At 54.0% G+C, this 19,444-nt stretch overlaps 1 protein-coding gene across 11 annotated transcripts; it reads left to right on the top strand.

Moving 5' to 3' along the window:
* Positions 1–647: 647 nt before the first annotated feature.
* Positions 648–19,444, top strand: Vill (villin-like). 11 transcript variants are annotated; one of them, XM_006512061.2, is made up of 20 exons: positions 648–747; positions 5,702–5,773; positions 5,924–5,998; positions 6,230–6,435; positions 8,264–8,372; positions 9,396–9,506; positions 9,814–10,013; positions 10,361–10,439; positions 10,525–10,623; positions 11,167–11,302; positions 11,521–11,621; positions 13,378–13,515; positions 13,779–13,937; positions 14,620–14,799; positions 15,330–15,475; positions 16,231–16,375; positions 17,784–17,987; positions 18,197–18,268; positions 18,542–18,733; positions 19,053–19,250. In XM_006512061.2, the coding sequence occupies exons 2-20, from the start codon at positions 5,708–5,710 to the stop codon at positions 19,164–19,166; spliced, it is 2,532 nt and encodes an 843-aa protein (XP_006512124.1). In that variant the 5' UTR covers positions 648–747; positions 5,702–5,707; the 3' UTR covers positions 19,167–19,250. The 11 variants fall into 11 exon arrangements, with proteins under 11 accessions (XP_006512124.1, XP_006512125.1, XP_006512122.1 ...); XM_006512062.2 differs by having other exon boundaries at positions 17,802–17,987; XM_006512059.4 differs by having other exon boundaries at positions 649–747; positions 18,476–18,733; positions 19,053–19,245.

Genomic DNA, 19,444 nt, shown 5'->3' on the forward strand with positions numbered 1-19,444 from the left:
TACTGTCTGCAGGCAGGATCTAGTGGGGTTGAAGGGAAGGCATGTGCTGGCTGACGCTGGCTGTGACTGAGATCTGTGCTGTGACAGGCAGGAGGTAAAGGAAAGTTGTGTCCCAGGCATTTCTGGAAGGTTCTATTTCCAGCGTCCTCCTATCCCACAATCAGGAGTAACAGAGGGGCAGCCAGGGTGTGGAAGGGATCTCCTTGCTGTAGACTCCACCGGCCTCTCCCACGATGGATATCAGGCTCCCTGGGGACCTCTGTGCTGGGCAGCCAGCCCGAGATGGGAGGTCGGGGTCAGAAATTCTGGGAGGCAGCCCCGGGCGTTTCCTCCACCTCCTAAAATGACCTTCATATCACTTGACTCACTATGGTGGTCTGAACCTCTAGATCCAAAAGGAGCCCAACCCGCGGGGGTAGGGGGGCGGTTGCCCACTTGAGCTCCCCAATGAGAAATCGGTGTATTCCACAGTCCACCTCAGCCTTGATCAGGCCTCCACCCCTAGCCTTCTCTGCCCACTGGTACCGAAGAAGTAATCTACCAGGCCACGGGAAGGGGGCTGGCTCCCAGACGGCTTGGTCAATATTTATTGACTGACTAACTCTGAATGCCCTCCCTGTCCATGCTGCACAGAGCACGGGGTGTGTCCTGCAAGGCGGGAGCTGGGATTGAGTTACAGTTCGGAGGGAGGGGCCTAGTGTTGCCCACAGGCTGAGTGAAGGAAGGTGCAGAGGCAGTTCCCAGAAGGTAGGCCTGGACTGGGGTGGGGGTGGGGGACCCGGTAGAGGGGTTGCTGGGAACGCAGAGGGAAGGCATGGCGTTCTAGGGCTCGGGGATCATACAGCGGCTGAAGGCTGGTAGGATTGAGGGCAGCCCCACGGTGAGAACGCTTGGCTATCTGCGCGTGGGTGGAGGAGGACCACTGTGGCAAGCCAGCGTGAGAGGAAGAAGCGGCGGGTTTTGCGTGGGTGGGCTCTCTGTCACCCCCCAGAGTCAGTTCGCCTGACTCACGACCCTCCAGCAGGCTATGCCCTCCCTTCCTGGAAGTTAAGCAAAGGAATCTCGAGGTCTACCCTCAAGTACACCTTGTTCAGGAGGAGGGGTCGGCTGGAAGGGAGAAGGGTCACCTGAAGGAAGGCGACAAACGACAAGACAAGCGGCCTGGCCGCCAAGGAGACTGGGACCCCCTCCCCCCCACACACACACACACAGTGGGTTAGAGCCCCTGCGGAGAGGGGCAGAGAGAAAGCCAGTGTCGGAGAGAAAGGAACTTCACCCTGGGAAATGAGAGGGCTTCTAGGAGGGCAGGGGGTGGGGGAGATGGGGTCCCCATGGGGGATGTACTGGTAAAAGGGGACACACATGGGCTGGGGCTCTCGTGAGCCACGGGTGACTCCGTGGGAAGAGAAGAAACCTCTAGCGGGAGGGGAGGGAACACAAAGTGTAAGAGGAGTAAAGACACCCCGTGCTTTAAAGTTCTCTTGCCTCCTCTAGCAAGAGGGATGGGGGCTCAGCTCCAGTCTGACTCTCCAGGCTGTGGGTTTTGGGGCTCCTTCCCAGCCACCCCTGGGCCACTGCTGCCCCTCTCTGAGAAGCCAGGTTAGACACTGCTTCCAGCTGCCAATATGCCCTCCTCTTCTCTGTGGCCCCGAAGTTGGACGGTGTCCTTCCCACTCCACTGTGGCCCTTAGAGCTACCTGGCCACTACCTTCTGGCTCTGTGCCTCGGGTCTCTGTCTGTCTGGGTCCCTAATCATTTTCCTGTAGCTGGTTTGATGTATAGACTCTGTCCTTGCTGAAGGGTCCTGTTGCAAGTCACTATACCCACCATGGTGTGCCATGTTCTCCGTTGCTGGAAAGGACCATTGTGTGACCACTGTGCCCATCCATCATATATGTCATTGTCACACAATGACCTCAACTAGAGGTGCTGCTGGCACGCCTGGTGACTCCCTTGGTCAATCAACAACTATCTATGGACTCCTTCTGTTCCATGTCGGGAGAGCCATGCTAACAGCACACAGGCTCTCCCATGACATGCCCAGCCCACAGCCTCCTCTGCTGTGACTCAGTGTGGACAGTCCCCCGGCCACACCCTCTTTCCAGGCCACCTTGTCCTGAGCCTAGCCCTCAGGGGCCCTAAACAAAGGAGTAAAGAATTCAGGCACCTGTGGCTCTGTAACTCTTACCTCGCCAAGTCCTCTCACGGTCACATGGGGCAGCGGGTCTGAGGGTGTTCTTGCTATGGTAGAGCAGAGCTGGATGTTCAAATTAAGAGAAAGGAAGTCAGTCACTGCTGCACCAGGGCCACCCACTCAGGAGACTCAGAACCCAGTGACTGTGTCTGCTTAGCGAGCTGCCAGGACTTCAGTTAGATGTGGGAAGTTGCATTGAGGAAAAACAAAATACTTCAACTACACACCCATCCAACTCGTGGCTGCTTGCGGTTTCCAAAGGGCTGGACAGTGAAGAGATAACAGATAGTGATAACAGAATGAACCCCGTCCCATCCCCGTGGCTCCCTGCACCCCATCCCTACAGTCCCCCTGCACCCTGACCCCACAGCCCCCTGTACCCCACCCCTACAACCCCCCTGCACCCTGACCCCACACCCCCTGCACCCCATCCCCACACTCAGATTTTCAGAGCAAGGAATTTGCAGAGCCTGTGTATAGAGTTCAGCCATCTTTCAAGGCTGGATCAGGAAGGCCTATGATTCATTGACCCAACCTTCTCAGGTCACCTGAGTCTGTCGCCTGCTGCAGAATCCGTCACAGTCCTATGCAGTCTCTGTCCTGAGTTGACAGAGCTTTTGTCTTGTTTGTAGCACCCGTGGAGCAGGTTCCAGTTTTCAATCTAGATCTCTCAACAGTGCCCCTGCCCCCACTGCCCACTGTATGAGATTTGCTTTTATTCCAGGTGCTGACGCGCTAGCACAGCCTGTCCTGGCTGCAGAGCAGACAGCACCCCTGTCTAGGCGTCTGCAAAGCTTTGTCTGCTTATGGTGCCTGTCCCTGTCTAGGGACAATGGTCCCCTCCATGCTAATGTCATCAGAACTTTGTGGGTCAGATCCTAGATCCTAATCGCTGACAGGCCTGCAGGCTGCACTTAGTCAACCATGCTCACTACATAGACACCTAAGCTCACCACACTAACTATAGACACTCAAACTCAACAGACTAACTATAGACATTCAAGCTCAACAGACTAACTATAGACAACCATGCTCACTACACTAACCATAGACAACCATGCTCACTACACTAACCATAGACACCTAAGCTCACCACACTAACCATAGACACCCAAGCTCACCACACTAACTATAGACATTCAAACTCAACAGACTAACTATAGACATTCAAGCTCAACAGACTAACCATAGACAACCATGCTCACTACACTAACCATAGACACCTAAGCTCACCACACTAACCACGGACACCCACGCTCACCACACTAACTAACCAAGCACACAATAATGAAAAGCATAAAAAGGAAATGTGACTGATGTGGCCACACTGAGAAAAGAAACAAATAGTGCAGTGAGCCCCACCCTGAGTCCTGCTGCGAGGTTGAGAGTTAAAAGGAGGACTCAGGTTTGCATAACTGAGCAGCCCTGCTCAAAGCGTGGTCCTGCCCATCACTGACCCAGGCGGTCCTGCAAGGTGGCCTCACCTTGTCAGACCTGTGTGAAAGCTCTCTTTGGGAGACAGACTCTTCCTCCAGCCATTTCCAGGGCTTCAGCCTTCCCTTCCCTCCAGAATGAAATTCCTGAGGACGCGCCAACTGGGAGGGGATAGCCATCATAGGGTGGGACACAAAGCGCCTCTCTGGAATACCTCCCCTCATTGCAGGATGGTTATGACCGGATCGCAGAACCTCCCCCGCTTTGCACAGCCTATGTGAATTTACCTGGGTACCTGGGTAGCCAGTCTTTCAGTTTGTCCCAATGGAGAGTTTCTCATTGGAAGGAGGTTGTGTTTATCTGGGAACATCCACGTGTCTCTGTAGACCTCATCCCTGTTTGCAGTCTCTACTTGTCTGTATGCTCCTGTTTGCTTGTGGACCTGTGTACAGGGCCCATCCCTACTGACAAAGCCTTGACTGACTCCAAACTGACCTATATGGCCAGCCCTTATTTGCAGGACCTGGGGTTCCTCACAGAACCTAGCCTTGCTTCATAATCCTGCGTGTGTCTGGAGGGAATGTGCTTGCACACAGCACTGGCTTCCCTGTGGCTCAGCCCACAGCTTCATACCTCTCTGCAAAAGACAACACTGTTGACAGACCCAGTCTATAGAGGAGCCTCTACAGGCTTACACAGCTTCTACGCTTCTGCAAACTCCCTGATCCCTACTGCGGGACTTGGTTCTTTACAGATTCCCAAAGCTCTTTGCAAAGCCTGCTACTCTTTTCCCTACCTGTTCCAGCTCCCTGTCTGGGGCATTTAGTCTGTTTGTCCACAGGTTTTAATTGCCTGCCTCTGTCTGTCTAGGGGGCCTTTTTGTGGTGGCTCCCTCCTGCAGAGCCTTGCGTATTGATGTGCTTGTCCGTAGCTTCAGACTCTGCCCTTTAACAGAGTCCTTTCTTAGCCACATTAGCACGGCCTTTCCCATGCAGAGCTCCTCGGTACCCACAGAACCCACAGTACCCACACCTGTTTGCAGAACCTCTTTCTCAGCTTCCAGTCTTTGCTTATTTGCCAGGCCTATCTGACCTTCCTTGGGTAGTGCCTGTGTCTCTCCACAGCTCTCTTTGTGTATGTGGATGTTATCCTTGTATACATGAAAGGTCCCTGTTTGGAGAACTCATCTCTCTCCGGGGCCCTTGAGTTGTACGATGCTTCATCAGTCTATGGAAGACATGCCGGCTTGTAAAGGCCCCACCGCCGTAGCCCGCTGCCCTGTGCAGACCCTGTATCTATTTATATACTGTTTCCAACTTTGTCAGACCTTTGTGTAGTTGCTGCCCTTAGGGTCAGAACCTGTCTGTCTGTACACCATTGAACCCCATTTCAAGAATTCACCTCCTTTGGCAGGGTCTGCCCCTGCTGACTGGATTGGCTCCTTTTATAAAAGTCTAATTTAGCACTATCTGCAGTGACTGTCCCTGAGTCTGCAGGTCTTGGGTCTGTCTAGAATCTAGCCACATGTTTCTTTTCTCCTTTTGATTTTTGAGACAAGGTCTCCTGTAACCCTCAACTCCACTCTATAGCCGAGAACGACCTTGAATCTCTCATCCCCCTGCCTCCACCTCCTGGGTGCTGGGATTAAAGCCATGCGCCACCATGGCAAGTTCTATGCGGTGCTGGGGGTCAAACCCAGTGCTTTATGTATGCTAGGCAAGTATTCTAACAACTGAACTATACCGCCAGCCCTCTGTGGCCAGTTTCTAACTCTGTCTAAAATGTTGCTACTAACGGAAGAGCCGCTCCTGGCCAGAGAGCTCAGCCTGTAGTAAGAGTTTTCCCACAGACGAACCAGGTCTCTGTATGCCCATCTACTGTGCCTGTCCTGGTTTGATGAAGTTGCACATTTAGTGACATTTACGTTCTATAATGAAGGCACTTTGGAGAGCTTTAGGTGTCAGGGAGAATTCTCACTTGGAGCCTATAGCACAGGTGGCCAGAGGCTGACCTCCAACCTGTGAACTCTGAACTCTGGCTCTCATCCTTTGTATCTCCATTACTCCTGCCTAGCCCGGGATGGACATCAACCAGGACCTCCCAGCCATCGACAGCCACAGAGCCTTGCAAATATGGATTACTGAGGTGAGGGGCAAGACCAGATGGCACAGCCTGTGACATGGAAAAGTGTCACTAGCCTCTCCCATCTCCCATCTAGAGCTCTCTCCTTTACCCTCCATCTGGAAGTCATAGGGAGAGGCCTCCGACTTGTTACTTGGCAATCTCTTCTCTCAGAACCTAAAGATGCTGCCATTGCCTGAAAGGGCTCATGGGAATTTCTTTGAAGAATGCTGCTATGTCGTCCTTCATGTGAGTCACCTGGGGAGTCTTTCTTAGAGGCGATATGGTCCAGAGCTGAAGAAACCCAGGCCTAGAAATAAACTCTATCCTGAGGAGATCAAAAGCCCCCACATCACATACCACCCACAAGGGGCTGCTGCTCTGAGGCCTTCCAGTCCCCAGTTCCCCTCATAGCCTTCATCCAAGTGCCTTCCCGTGGGTCCCCTTCCCTCTCCATATCTACAAATGCCTGGACCCTAGGTCCCTCAGAGTCCAAAAGCTACCCAGGGAGGATTCAGTGACCTGCACTACTGGATTGGAAAGGATGCCAGCGCAGAAGCCCGGGAGGCTGCGGTCTCCTTTGTGCAATGTCTGCAGGAGGACCTAGGAGACCAGACTGTGCTGCACCGAGAGTCACAGGGCCACGAGTCCGACTGCTTCCACAGCTATTTCCACCCTGGAGTCATGTGAGTGCTGAGAGAGAGGAGGGCATTGTCAGATCCTGTGGTGAGGGCACCACCAGCCACCCTAGGAAAGTGGTTTTTCATTGGCTGAATGGTGTACTTGTGTGTGTGTGCACACACCTATGTGCACTTTAAGATAGGTACACTCACACCCATTCCACCCATCTTAAGCACACAATTCATTGGTTTCAGATACACACAACCAGTGCCACAATCAGCTGAAAAACACTTCATCACCCTGAAAAGCCCCATGTTTCCAGGCAGCCTCGTTCCAGGTCCTTCCTGTCCCCTCCTCCCTGCCAGAGGCAGCAACTGCTCTGCTTTCTGTCTATATATATTGGCCCATTCTGAACTTGTTCTGTAAGTGGAACCACACAGAAAGTGAACTTTTGTGACTCATATGTTTTCATTTTGTCTTAATCTTCCCCTCCCCTCCTCTTCCTCCTTCTTTTCCTTTTCTCCCCTCCCCTTCCTTCTTTATTTCCTTTTCTCCCCTCCCCTTCCTTCTTTATTTCCTTTTCTCCCCTCCCCTTCCTTCTTTATTTCCTCTTCCTCCTTCTTTTCCTCCTCCCCCCTCTTCTTCCTCCTCCTCCTTTTCCTCCTTCTCTTTCTTCCTCTTTTCCTCCTCCTCGTTCTCCTCTTCCTCCTCCTCCCCTCCTGTTCTTCCCCCTCCTTTTTCTCTTCCTCCTCCTCCCCCTCTCACTCCTCTTCCCCTTCCTCCTTCTCTTCCTCCTCCTCTTCCTCCTCCCCTTCCTCCTTCTCTCCCTCCTTCTCTTCCTCCCCCTTCTTGTCCTCCTTCTCTTCCTTCCCCTCCTCCTTCCCTTCCTCCCCCTTTTCCTTCTCTTCCTCTTCCTCCCCCTCCTCCTCCTCTTACTCCTCCTCCCCCTCCTCCTCCTCTTACTCCCCCTCCCCCTCCTCCTCTCCTCCCTTCTTCCCTCCCCTCCTTTCCCTCCTCCTGTTCCTCTTCCTGTTAGAAGGATGGAACCCAGAGCCTTGCCCACATGGCAGGCGAGCCCTCAACCCTGAACTTCATCCTTGTTGATCCTGTTTATCCATGCTGTGACACGCATTAGTACCTGGCTCCATTCCCTGTGGAAAGATATTCCATCCTATGAATCCGCCGTATTTTGTCAGAGTAACGCCTAGTGGACATGTGCATTGCTTCCACTCTGGAAGGAACACTATCAACAGTCCTACTGTGGATGTTTGCAGGGCAACTGTTGTCCTTGGTCTCGGTTTGTACACGGGCATGGCCATCAGGTTAGCCAGAGCTTGCTTGCTTTGTCACGCTGGTAGAAGTGTCTACTTTCTCATCAAACGTTCTTTTAAACTGTCACATTTTGAGATTGACAATAGTTAACCTGATTGCCAAGACATTTTTATTTCGTATCGCTGAGTAGAATATTTGTGTGTAGTGCAGACAAGTCTGTGTGTACATGCAAAAACACATGCCACCCCGTATGTGCAAGACCACATACCTACCTCCCCATGCATGTTGACCTATAGATGGGCATGCATACCTGAATATTCATATCCACCACACAGACATGCTCTTCCATGTGCTAGCATTTAGACTCACCTGGGGAAAGTATGGCTGAAATCCCCCAACATACCACAGTCTACACAGTTCTACATGCTAATTAGCACCGCACATTTGTGTCTCATGTACCTATGTATTCATGCATACATGTGCTCACATGTACTACACAGACATGTGTGATCCCCACACATACACACACACACACACACACACACACACACACACACACATGCTCACTCCCACACCTGTCCTTGCAGGAGGTAAGCTTTCTCTTCCCTGTCCCTTCCTCAGCTACAGGAAGGGAGGCAGAGACTCTGCTCTCAAGTTTGCGGAGACCAACATGTACAATGTCCAGCGACTGCTTCACATCAGGGGAAGGAAGCACGTGTCTGCCACTGAGGTAGGGCAACCAGGGACACGGACTGACCTCCAGACTCCAGGCTAAGTATCCCGAAGTAGAGAAGGCAGGAAGTATGGGGAGCAATGAGCTAGAGCTCCCCAGATGGCCCACCTCACAAGGAGGCACAAGGCAGCCCCACCTCTGTCCCCTGCCGTCTCTTTCCTAATGCTCATGTCTCATGGATGCTTTAAGAACTTGGGCACGAGGCAGATGTGCTGGGTCCTTGTAAGCAGCAGGCTGGGAGTGTGCGGAGCCTCGCTCTTGGCCACACATCCTTCCTCCTCAGGCATAGGCACCCACCCCAGCCACCCTGGCCCCCTCCGAGTGCCCTTTCATAAATCAACACAAAGCACCCTATACCTGCACGCACCTGGAAATTAACTGTGGCACAAGACATTCTGCTGCCAGGCGGCCAGCGTTTGAGGCAGCGCAGAGTCATCTACAGTGTGGCTGGTGACCCTGAAGTTGTACATTTACAGCCAACAAGGCTTAAGGCAGCTCCATGGTGCAAGGCCCTTGCCAGACTTTGCACCATCATTCCCACAGTGCACGGACATGGACATTTAGACTGTTTGGGGTTTTTCTCTTTTGCCATTGAGATTTTTTAGGATGTCGTCCAGATGTGTTTGCTTCAACAACTGTTCGTATGCTGGTTTGCACACGGTCACCACACTTACACACAGTCACCACGTGCATAGGCTGTTATCAGACGTGATGTGTACTATACGGGTAGATCTGCACGTTCATACAGAGATAAACAATTACCCACTTCTGGATAACCACATGGAAGGTCATGTGTGGTTATACACATGCACATGTGCACACACACAAACACACAGCTGCACACAGACTCATGCATACAAATGACATGCCCTGCCTTGCTCTCTCTCTCTCCCCTCCCCATCCTTTGTCCCCTTCCCTCCCCCTCCCTTACTCCCTCCCCCTGCCCTGTTCCCTCCCCCTTCCCACGGTGCTGATGGTCTGACACCTTTCCCTTCCACCTCTCTCTCCTGTCTCTGGAAGGTGGCCTTGTCCTGGAACAGCTTTAACAAGGGGGACATCTTCCTGTTGGACCTGGGCAAGGTGATGATCCAGTGGAATGGACCCAAAGCCAGCATTTCTGAGAAAGCACGGGTCAGTGTCTGCCTCAGGGACTGGGAGTACAGGGCTTGGGGAGAGATAACCTCTAAGTGTTCATCATCTGGCCACCAAGAGAGGGAGCTGGGCTCTCTGTTTCCACCCAAAGGGCGTCTACTAGATACAGGCTAGGTTCAGATGCCCCACTGGTGATGTCCCTGGGAGGCACTAGAATGGCATGACACCAGCTCTCCTGTCCCTCCCCCTGTGCCTATGGGCACCAAGCAGTGACAGGAAGGACCTGGGCTGTGTGGAACCAGGTGCCACTCCCAGGAAGTCTTAACTGCCAGCTCCTCTCCTGCAGGCTCTGACCCTGACTTGCAACCTCAGAGACAGGGAGCGAGGTGGCCGTGCCCAAATTGCTGTGGTAGATGCGGAGAATGAAGCCACCAACCTTCTGCGCATCATGGAGGCTGTGCTGGGCTGCAGATCAGGCAGCCTGTGTCCCTCTGTACCCAGCAACAGTGTTAGCCAGCTACAAAAGGCCAATGTCCGCCTCTACCAGTGAGCAGAACTGGGGGAGGGAGGGCACAGGGAGAGTGAGGGTCACAGCTATGTGTCTGTCCTTACTGAAATAACAGGTCCTCTACAAAAGCTTCCAGTAAAAGCCTGTGGGTCTCTGGGGTAGGTCATGTGCAGTGTTGGGCCTGCATGATATGCACTCTTGCATGGCATGTGGTAGCATTGATGAGAAAAACCCATAGCAGAGATGGGGAGACTGAGGCCCTGTGAAGAGCCACCTAAACCCCACTACCTAAGTCTCCAGGAGACTAGAGGAGGTCAGGGGCACTGGGATGGCACCAGGCCAAGGAGAGACTAGCCGTCCACATCTGGATACATGTCCCCCCCAGTGTCTGTGAGAAGGGGACAGACCTGGTGGTCCAGGAACTGGCGACCCGCCCACTGACCCAGGACCTCCTGCAAGAGGACGTAAGGAAAGCCTAGCCCAGTACCCTACCCATCCCTACCTCCTGGCCCCAGCCCCTGCCAACCAGACTCACAACCTTTTTCCTAGGGTTGCTATCTCCTGGACCAGGGTGGCTTCAAGATCTACATGTGGCAGGGACGAAAGTCCAGCCCCCAGGAGAAGAAGGCTGCCCTCAGCAGGGCTGTGGTGAGGTCCTGGGACCCTTCAGGGAGGCAGCCTGTGGTTAGAGCTGGCATAGGATAGCCTGCAGGAGGCATAGGGAGGTGGGTCTAAGGGATAAAATGGCTCTCCCTTGGAACATCTTTATCCTGGGGTCTCCAAGAAGAGGGACCCTTGTCTTGGGGTCAGAAAGTGAGTGTGTCTGCCCTGGAAACCTCGATCGGGAGGGAAGATATCTAACACAGAAAGCGCCATGTGTGCAGGACTAGCCTTGCCTTGAGGCCTGAGAGCCTGAGAGCCTTGGGGGTGGGGGTAGAGGAAGTTTGTGAGACTGTAGGGTTTGTCATGGCCAGCCCTTCACCAGGCTTGGATTGAGGAGTCCCTGTCTTCCCTCAGGGGCCTCGGGAGAGTCAGACAGTGCAGGAGCCAGCTTGTTAAATGGGTCACAAGTTTGGTTAATTAACTCAGTTCAGAGCTTGGGCATCCTTGTGGCCACGGTTGGGGGTGTCTCTGGGGATGGAGCACAGCCAAGGGCCTTTGAGCCTCAGGCCTGACAGAGCTGTGTCCCAGGGCTTCATCCAGGCCAAGGGTTACCCGAACTACACCAATGTGGAGGTGGTGAACGACGGCGCGGAGTCCACAGCTTTCCAACAGCTCTTCTGGTCTTGGTCGAAGGAGCTAGATAGGAAAAAACACCCAGAGAAGAGTGAGCAAGAGGAGGGGCACGGGCGCGGGGGTGGAGCCTGGTGAATGGGCGGGACTTAGAAGGAGCGAGAGGCAAGAGGGACCGGAACCAGGACTAGCGAGGTGTGTCCCCTAAGGATGAGAAGGAAGAGGGTGTGTCCGGGACCCTGTGAGATGGGTGAGGAGTGATTCGGCCGGGTGGTCCTGAAGAACATCACTGACTCTCCGCTCCACATGCAGGTAAACTGGTGCAGGGAAACCTGGAGGTAGGCAAGCTTCACACCCAGCCTGAGCTCGCGGCCCAGCTCAGAATGGTGGACGACGGCTCTGGGAAGGTGGAGGTGAGGGCACTGGCTTGCGGGTGATGGTGTGTGCACACAAGGATAGACTCTGCCTGGAGAACCGATGACTGGGGGTGGACGGGGGAGGGGGAGGGGCGGCCATGCCGGTAAACCCAACACTCTGTGGGAGGGACTATCGAGAGTTCGAGGCCAGTCTGAACTACATGAGACACTGTCTCAACAGACCGAAATGACCCAGGCACTTGTACATACCCATCCACACACAACCAGGCATATACTCAGGGAAATAGAAACATGCCTGCTCTCTCTCCAACAGTCACACCAAGTCATACAAATCACTCACTCAGAGACATGCAATTTGACAACACCCGGACAATGGACCATGCCCTGTGGCCAACACAGGTGCACACAATCATACAAATCACAGCCTTAAGCACTCCTAGCCCCTAACACACAGTCACAAACCCCTCCTCTGGCCCCAGATCAGTGTTCTAGAAGCTGAAGGGGCTGAGGCTGACTTGCAAACATCGTGCAGTATAGGAGCACACACTGACATATAAGGCAGATCCTTTCGTTCTCTCAAGCCTGCTTTTAAATCCATAACATAGAGCTGGAATTATGGTCCAATCTCATCCCCAAGCTAATGTGGGGATGCTATAAGACGGCGGAAACAAGACTGCTGTGTGCCTGGGAATGTGGGGGGTGCTGGGAGCTGTAATTTCTCTAGGTAAGCAGAGGTCAGAGAAAGTAGAAGCTCTGCCTACATTTGTCCTTATGTGGACGGTGAGCAGGGGTGGATGGGAAAAGATGGAGGAGGGAAGGGGGAGGGGAGGCAAGGCAGAGAGAGAGGAAGTTCCTGGTGAGGCACTCAGTAAGTGCTGGTGAAGGACAGGAAGTACTGTTTCCAGCCCCACTGAAGTACAGAGGGGTTGGTGCTGTGACCCTCTAGCTTACAGGAGGGAAGAACTGGGTCACACACCAACATGCACAGACGCCCAGCTTCTACCAGCTCTGTCTGGTTCTAAGGCTGAGGTGTGGCTCCCACAGTAACAAGACATCACTCGGACAAATGTGAGCAGGCGACACCATTTTCAGCATGTTGGCTTTATTAGACAGGTCTCATATACCCTAAGCTGGCCTCAAACTCACTGCACAGTCAAGGCCGGCCTTGAACTGCTGATCCCGCCTGCCTCTCCTCTCCTCCTTCCACAGGTGGAATCCCAGGTCTGGGAGGTGCTGGGGATTAACCCAGGACATTGTCACACTGCACCAGCATTCCACCACCCGGGCCACACCCCCAGCCTTGGATTTTGTTTGTTTAGGGGTTTTTCGTTTTATTTGTGAATTTTGTTGATGACTTTCTAAAGAAAAAAGAAAATTTCCCTCCAGAGTGCCACAGCCTCCCTTTCAACCCTACTTCTGTCTCCTGGGCTGAGCAGAGAGCCTCTGAATGAGAAGAGGGTGCTGTCTGCCCCTAACCAGGGATACAGCTAGTGGGGTCTAGACCGAGATGGCCACGGACCAGCAACTGGATCCATCTTATAGCCTCTCGCCCTCCTCCTGATTCTCCCAGGGACAGCATGCATGTCTGGGCTGAGAGCAGGCCAGCATGAGGTTGGTGAGGTCTGTGGGAGAAAGGGTCACTCAAAGGTCCGGTATGAAGCACAGAAGGCACAGACCTGGACAAGCTGCTTGCTGGCACAGATGAGCCAATGAATGCTTTCTGGCTTAGATGTAGGTGGACAGGCTGCTGCAGGTAAGGTTCATCTATGCTCACGGGTCCCTTGCTCCTCAGGTGTGGTACATCCAGGACTTACAAAGACAGCCTGTACATCCCAAGTACTATGGCCAGTTGTGCTCAGGAAACTGCTACCTTGTCCTCTACACATACCAGAAACTGGGCTGTGTCCAGTACCTCCTGTACCTATGGCAGGTATGCCCACCTGCCTTCCAGCCCAAGAGCTAGAGAGTGGAGGAGGAGGGGGGAGGGAGAGGGGGATGAGATGGAGCAAGAGAAGGAGGAAGGGAAGGAAGATGAGAAGGAGAAAGGGAAGGAGGAGGGGGAGGGGGAGGAAGAAGAGGAGGAGGAGGAAGAGAAGGGGGAGGAGGAGGGGAAGAGGAGGAAGTGGAGGAGATAGGAAAACCCTGGGCACAACAAAAACCCAAAAACCATCATTGTCCCCTTCCCTGTTGCAGGGCCACCAAAGCACTGTAGAAGACACCAAGGCCCTGAACTGCAGTGCTGAAGAGTTGGACCTCATGCACCAGGGTGCACTGGCGCAGGGGCATGTGACCATGGGCAGTGAGCCTCCCCACTTCCTAGCCATCTTCCAGGGGCGGCTGGTGGTCTTCCAGGTAGAGCCCATGTCAGACCTTTCATCCCTTCGTCACAGGCTGGAGAGGGGCTCACTTGGTAGAGGGCTTGCCTCGAAAGCTTGAGTGTGATCTCAGCACCTTCGTAAGATGCTGCGTGTGAGGGTGGGTGCTGTGATCTGAGCTCCATGGATTCTTGGAGCTCGATGGCCAGTCTAGCCTAATTGGTGAGCTGCGGGCCAGTGAGAGACCTTTTCTCCAAGGAGGTGGACAGCATTCCAGAGGATGACATCTGATGTCCTGTGGTCCATGAGCACGCACACGCATGCACACACACACACACACACACACACACACACACACACATACACATGCACACACGTGCAGACATGCACACATTCATAATCAAAATAACTATTTGACACAAGCCACTCAACGGGAGGAAGGGTTCAGTTTAGGTTCTCCTCAGGGCTGCTGTCGTCCCTGGCTGTGTTGAGTCCATGCCTAGATGAGGCTGTATATCATGGTGGCAGAACCGTGCTCTGGGCCCTCTGAGATGGGAGACAAGTCTAATTTGAAGGGGTCTCTTTCACTGTCCTGCACATAGAGGACGGCAACAGTCCACACTCAAAGGGCCAGGGGACAGTGCTAGTTTGTTCACCACCAGAACAGGGAGGGGACCCCAGGAGCCTTTGACTCAACCTGAGGCTTTGCCTTCTTCTAGGGGAATGCAGGCAACAAAGGGGAAAGACCACCAGTATCCGACACCAGGCTTTTCCACGTGCAAGGGACCGAGAGCCACAACACCAGAACTATGGAGGTGCCGGCCCGTGCCTCCTCCCTCACTTCTGGTGACGTCTTCTTTCTGATCACAAGTCATGTTTGCTATCTCTGGTTTGGGAAGGTACCAGTGACTTCCCCCTGGGAAGGTGGTGCTAGGCCAGAGATGGGTTCCCCTCCGCACAGTTGCAGACTTAGTCCACAGAGATGGTCCAGTGGAGACGATGCTGTGGGTGGTGTGGAGTGGCCCAAGACCCTGATAGATCTGGGGAAGTTACATAGTCACAAGGGGACTGGGGTTCCTCAGGGTAGGATAGCCTGGCTCTGGCTGCCTCCCTTCCTGCTTGGGGACTTACCCAAGCATCTCTGGGAAAAGGAGACCTCGTCTAGTTTGCTTGATTGTTTTGTTGTTGTTGTTGTTGTTGTTGATGTTGGTTTGTTTTCTTATGTTTAGCATAAACCACAGATGACTCCAAGCCTAGATTCTCTCAACCATGTTCTGAACCCAGATAGGGCTATAGGGTTACAGTTGGGGGACTGAAAGGGAGGTCCCCAGAGGTGCCTCCCTCTGCTCAGGTGCAGCTCCCCAGAGGACCCAGTGGATAGGACTGGAGGTGAAGGTCTGTAGAGCTTGACCCAGCTTCTGCTTGCCAGGGCTGTCATGGGGACCAACGTGAGATGGCGCGGACGGTGGTCAGTGTCTTCCCAGGGAATAACAAGGAGACAGTGCTGGAGGGTCAGGAGCCTCTCTACTTCTGGGAAGCCCTCGGAGGCCGGGCCCCCTATCCCAGTAACAAGAGGTAACAGAATCAGGGGAGAATATGTTTATTCTGAGGAAGAATTGAGGCTGGAAGGTGAGCCCTCCTCTGGCCAGGTTTCCTAAGGACGTTCCCAGTGGAAGGTCACACAGAGATCTGGACTAAATCTGCGGGACTCTTAGTCCTCCTCCTGCAGGGGCCATTCGAGTCAAGCCTACCTTGCTGTTTCCAGCCCTGGGGTAACGTTAAGGGGGGCAGTGTCAGGGCTAACAGGGAGAAATGGTGCCCTCTGCTGGCAGAATCCACTCCCTGCATTGCCACTAAAGGTGATCCCTAACCAGTCAAGGCATGCATAGGAGGTAAGAACAGAGTAAAAATTCAAGGAAGGAAGGAGCCCTGGGCCCTGCCGCCCACCCAAGTCTCATTAGCTCCCAGCCTCGGTCCCCTCCTTCCACCCTGGACCTGAGGCCACTTCCTGACTTAACTAAGTTTAGGGGACTCCCATTCTAGGGAAGGCAGGGCCTCCGTTCAATGATCCACACTAGGCCAGGAGTCCCCTTCCCCAGTGCCAACCCTGATGACTTCATTCAGCAGCTGACAGGTTTTCGGTCACCATTGAAGGAAAGGGACCCTGCCCTGGAGCAGGTACTCCTAAAGGAAGTTGAGGTAGGTGGAGGGCAGAGGAAGGCCCAGGGCTCCTGTCCCAAAGAGCTGCTTTCCCTGAGGTAGGGAGAGCACCCATGCCAAGGGCCAGTGTGGTCCAGACTGTGCCCCCTCACAGCCCCTCCTCCGGACAGGCTTCCCGAGGAGGTGTGGAGCATCCAGCCCCGACTGTTCGAGTGCTCCAGTCACGCAGGCTGCCTGGTCCTCACGGAAGTGCTGTTCTTTGGCCAAGAGGACTTGGACAAGTATGACATCATGTTACTAGACACCTGTCAGGAGGTAAAGTGGCCACTCCTGTTTGGCTGGGCTGGGAACTCAGGGTGTGCATCAGTGTGGTTGGGCGTGAAGGAGAGTCTAGCCTGTGACTGATTGTTGCCGTGGACTCAGAGTCCGGGTGTAATAGAGTCAGGTTGTATGTGGTTGTGACCGTGCGTGTTGTGTGTAATGCTGTGTGCCCCATGATGCTGTGTGTGACTGAGGCTCTGCCTAGCTACACGGCACCGCAGGATGTGGAGGGTCTGACTGGGTAGCACAGGGGACTCTTTGAACCTGCACATTTGGGTAGCTACGGCTGTGGGTAACCAGACCATGCAAGCAGTTGTGCAGTCCAGTATAGTCCAGTACGAACAAGAACTGGCCACACCAGTTGTAACTGTGTGTGCACGTGTCTGTGTGAGAGGAAAAGGGGGAACATGGGGTTGGTTGTTGGTGTGACAGAGCAACTGCATTTGTGAGTCTGTAGAATTCTGTGAGCCCATGAGATGGTATACACGACCAGCCAGAAATTGTTACGTGACAGGTAACAAGATGTGACGTGTCTATGTGCACACATTAGATGACAGTAACTGGCTGTGGTCAGCTATCTGGCTCTATGGCAACGGGCAAAGTGTCTCTGCAGCTGCGATACCGTGCGCATGTCATTGTGTGTGGTAGCGTGTGCGTGTGTATGTGAGTGTGTGCGTGGTCGTGTGTGACTGTGTATGCTACTGTCTCTGTTGGGATAAGGTTGAGCCCTGAGGACATCTCAGAGGAAACCCAAGCCCAGACTCCACCCCCTCTCCCCCACTGCACAGCCCACCACATTGCCCAGTCAGCCCCTCTCTGACCAATCATCTCCCCTGACTCCACCCCCTTAGCCCAGAATGGCCTCAAACTAACTATGTAACCCTGAACTTCTGATCTGAGTCCATCTCCCAAGTGCTGGGAATACAGACCTAGCCCACCCCCTCCTGTTTACGTGGTACTTGGGGTCTAGGGCTTTGCTAAGCAAGCACTTGAACTGAATAGTAGCCCCCACCCCTTTTTGAGGCAGAGAATCACACTGTGCAGGCTAACCTCAAACTCTCTCTGTAGCCAAGGATTGCCTTGAACTGACTCTCCTGCCTCCACTTTGCCCGTGCCATCTGTCATTAAAGACATGTGCCACAATACCTGGCTTAGGGACTGAAGCCTGTGTTCTTTCTACCGTTGAGTCTTTAGTACCAAGCCCACCCTAGTGATTCATACCTATTTATAGATTAGATACATGCAGGCATGCATGCATGCCTGTGACCTCAAGTGTTCATGGGTGTACGGACACCGTAACGTGTTGGGTTCTTGGCCATGCATATGCATGCGGGCTTCTGAAGCCATCTGAGTTGGGAGGAGGTGGCTGTCACAAGCAGTCCCTCCACCTGTCCAAGCCCAGGCCTCCTCTGTGGCCCAGATCTTCCTGTGGCTTGGGGAAGCTGCAGGTGAATGGAAGAAAGAAGCAGTGGCCTGGGGCCTTGAGTACCTGAGGACTCACCCAGCAGAGAGGAGCCTGGCCACACCCATCTTTGTGGTCAAGCAAGGCCATGAGCCAGCCACCTTTACCGGGTGGTTTGTCACCTGGGACCCTTACAAGTGGATGGTGAGACGTGATGCCCCACCTCTGCTTAATCTGGTGTGTATGTGGGGGTGGGGGTGGCAGTGACACTGGAAGAGGCCTCTCCTTGGGCAAGGACCTCCTGTGAGTCAGGGGGAGGGGAACCTGATCTTGGGCTTTAGGCTCCTTCCTGGGTTTCAGGGGAGCTCCTTCCTTTACCCCAGTCCTGATAATAGTCCAACTCTTGACCCCAGAACAGCCAGTCCTACGAGGAGATGGTGGGGAACAGCCTGGGACCGGGATCTGCAATCTCTGAGATGACAGCAGTAAGTGTTGGACAGTTTCCCTGGCAGCCCCACAGGGGGTTTGCGTTCAGACCGAAGGGAACAAGATACAGGTGTGAGGCGTAGGAGCGAGGGCCCAGACTCCCAGATCGAGGAGTTCAGACAATGCCAAGAGGCCTGTGGGTTCAATGTGGTCTGGGTGGGTGCCTGTCCTCTCTCTCCTGGACCCTGAGGCTTCTCTCTGGACAGGAAGTCCATAACTTCCAGCTAACTCCACGGCTGAGTGATAACAAGGCAGGTCACCCGGCACTGCAGGCCTTCAAGGGTTCCCAGGACAGTCCAGAGAATGAGCTGGGGCTGGACCTCAGGGTGGATGGCGCAAACCCCAGCATGAACCACACCAGCAGCTGCAGTGACTCAATGGTCAATGGGAGCCTGCCCCGGGAAAGGCTGATGCACCAGGCACTGGAGGACCTGCCACCGGGTGTGGACCCAGCCCGTAAGGAGGTGGGTACTAGACCTAACTGCACTGGGGAATCCCACAGGATCCTGTCCCATAATGCACTCTGAGCAGACCGGAGAAGTTTTGAATGAATGACACCTCCGGGATGGGACAGGAATCTGGGCTCCAGGAACTCCCATCCTTCCCCGCCCACTCCCACCCTCCTATCCCCATCCCTCCCCGCCCACTCTTACCCTTCCACCCCCATCCCTGCCCGCCCACTCCCACCCTCTCACCCCTATCCCTCCCACCCCCATTTCTCCCTGCCCACTGTACCCTCCCACCCCCATCCCTCTCCACCCACTCTTACCCTCCCACCCCTAGTTCTATCTCTCAGACTCTGATTTCCAAGACATCTTCGGGAAATCCAAGGAGGAGTTCTACAGCATGGCCAAGTGGAAGCAGCAGCAAGCGAAAAAGAAGCTGGGCTTCTTCTGATGTGGGGAACCCTGTGCCACATACCCTGAAATTCCTCCTGGGGTAACTCCCACTTCCTAATAAAAGCCAGTGGCTGGCATCGGGTGTGGCACGTGTGCCTGTGTGCCTTCGAGCCCCACCATCTGGTAGAGTCCCCTCCTCAGTGGCAGGGCCCTGTGGCACTCTGGGACACCGTCTTCCGTGGAAAGGATTCCTTCTGACTGCTTGCTTCCGGTCAGAAGAGGTATGCATGTAGATCTTGAGGGACTCCCTGGTGTCTTTGTAAAGAGACTAGAAGG

Source organism: Mus musculus, chromosome 9, assembly GCF_000001635.26.
Source record: "Mus musculus strain C57BL/6J chromosome 9, GRCm38.p6 C57BL/6J".
Lineage (NCBI taxonomy): Eukaryota > Metazoa > Chordata > Mammalia > Rodentia > Muridae > Mus > Mus musculus.

Excerpts from the sequence above, each read along its gene's own strand:
- Vill (XM_006512059.4), top strand. The coding sequence starts at position 5,708 with ATGGACATCAACCAGGACCTCCCAGCCATCGACAGCCACAGAGCCTTG. Across the intron at positions 5,774-5,923 it reads TGCAAATATGGATTACTGAG|AACCTAAAGATGCTGCCATT; the intron begins GTGAGGGGCAAG and ends CTCTTCTCTCAG. Across the intron at positions 5,999-6,229 it reads GCTGCTATGTCGTCCTTCAT|GTCCCTCAGAGTCCAAAAGC; the intron begins GTGAGTCACCTG and ends CCTGGACCCTAG.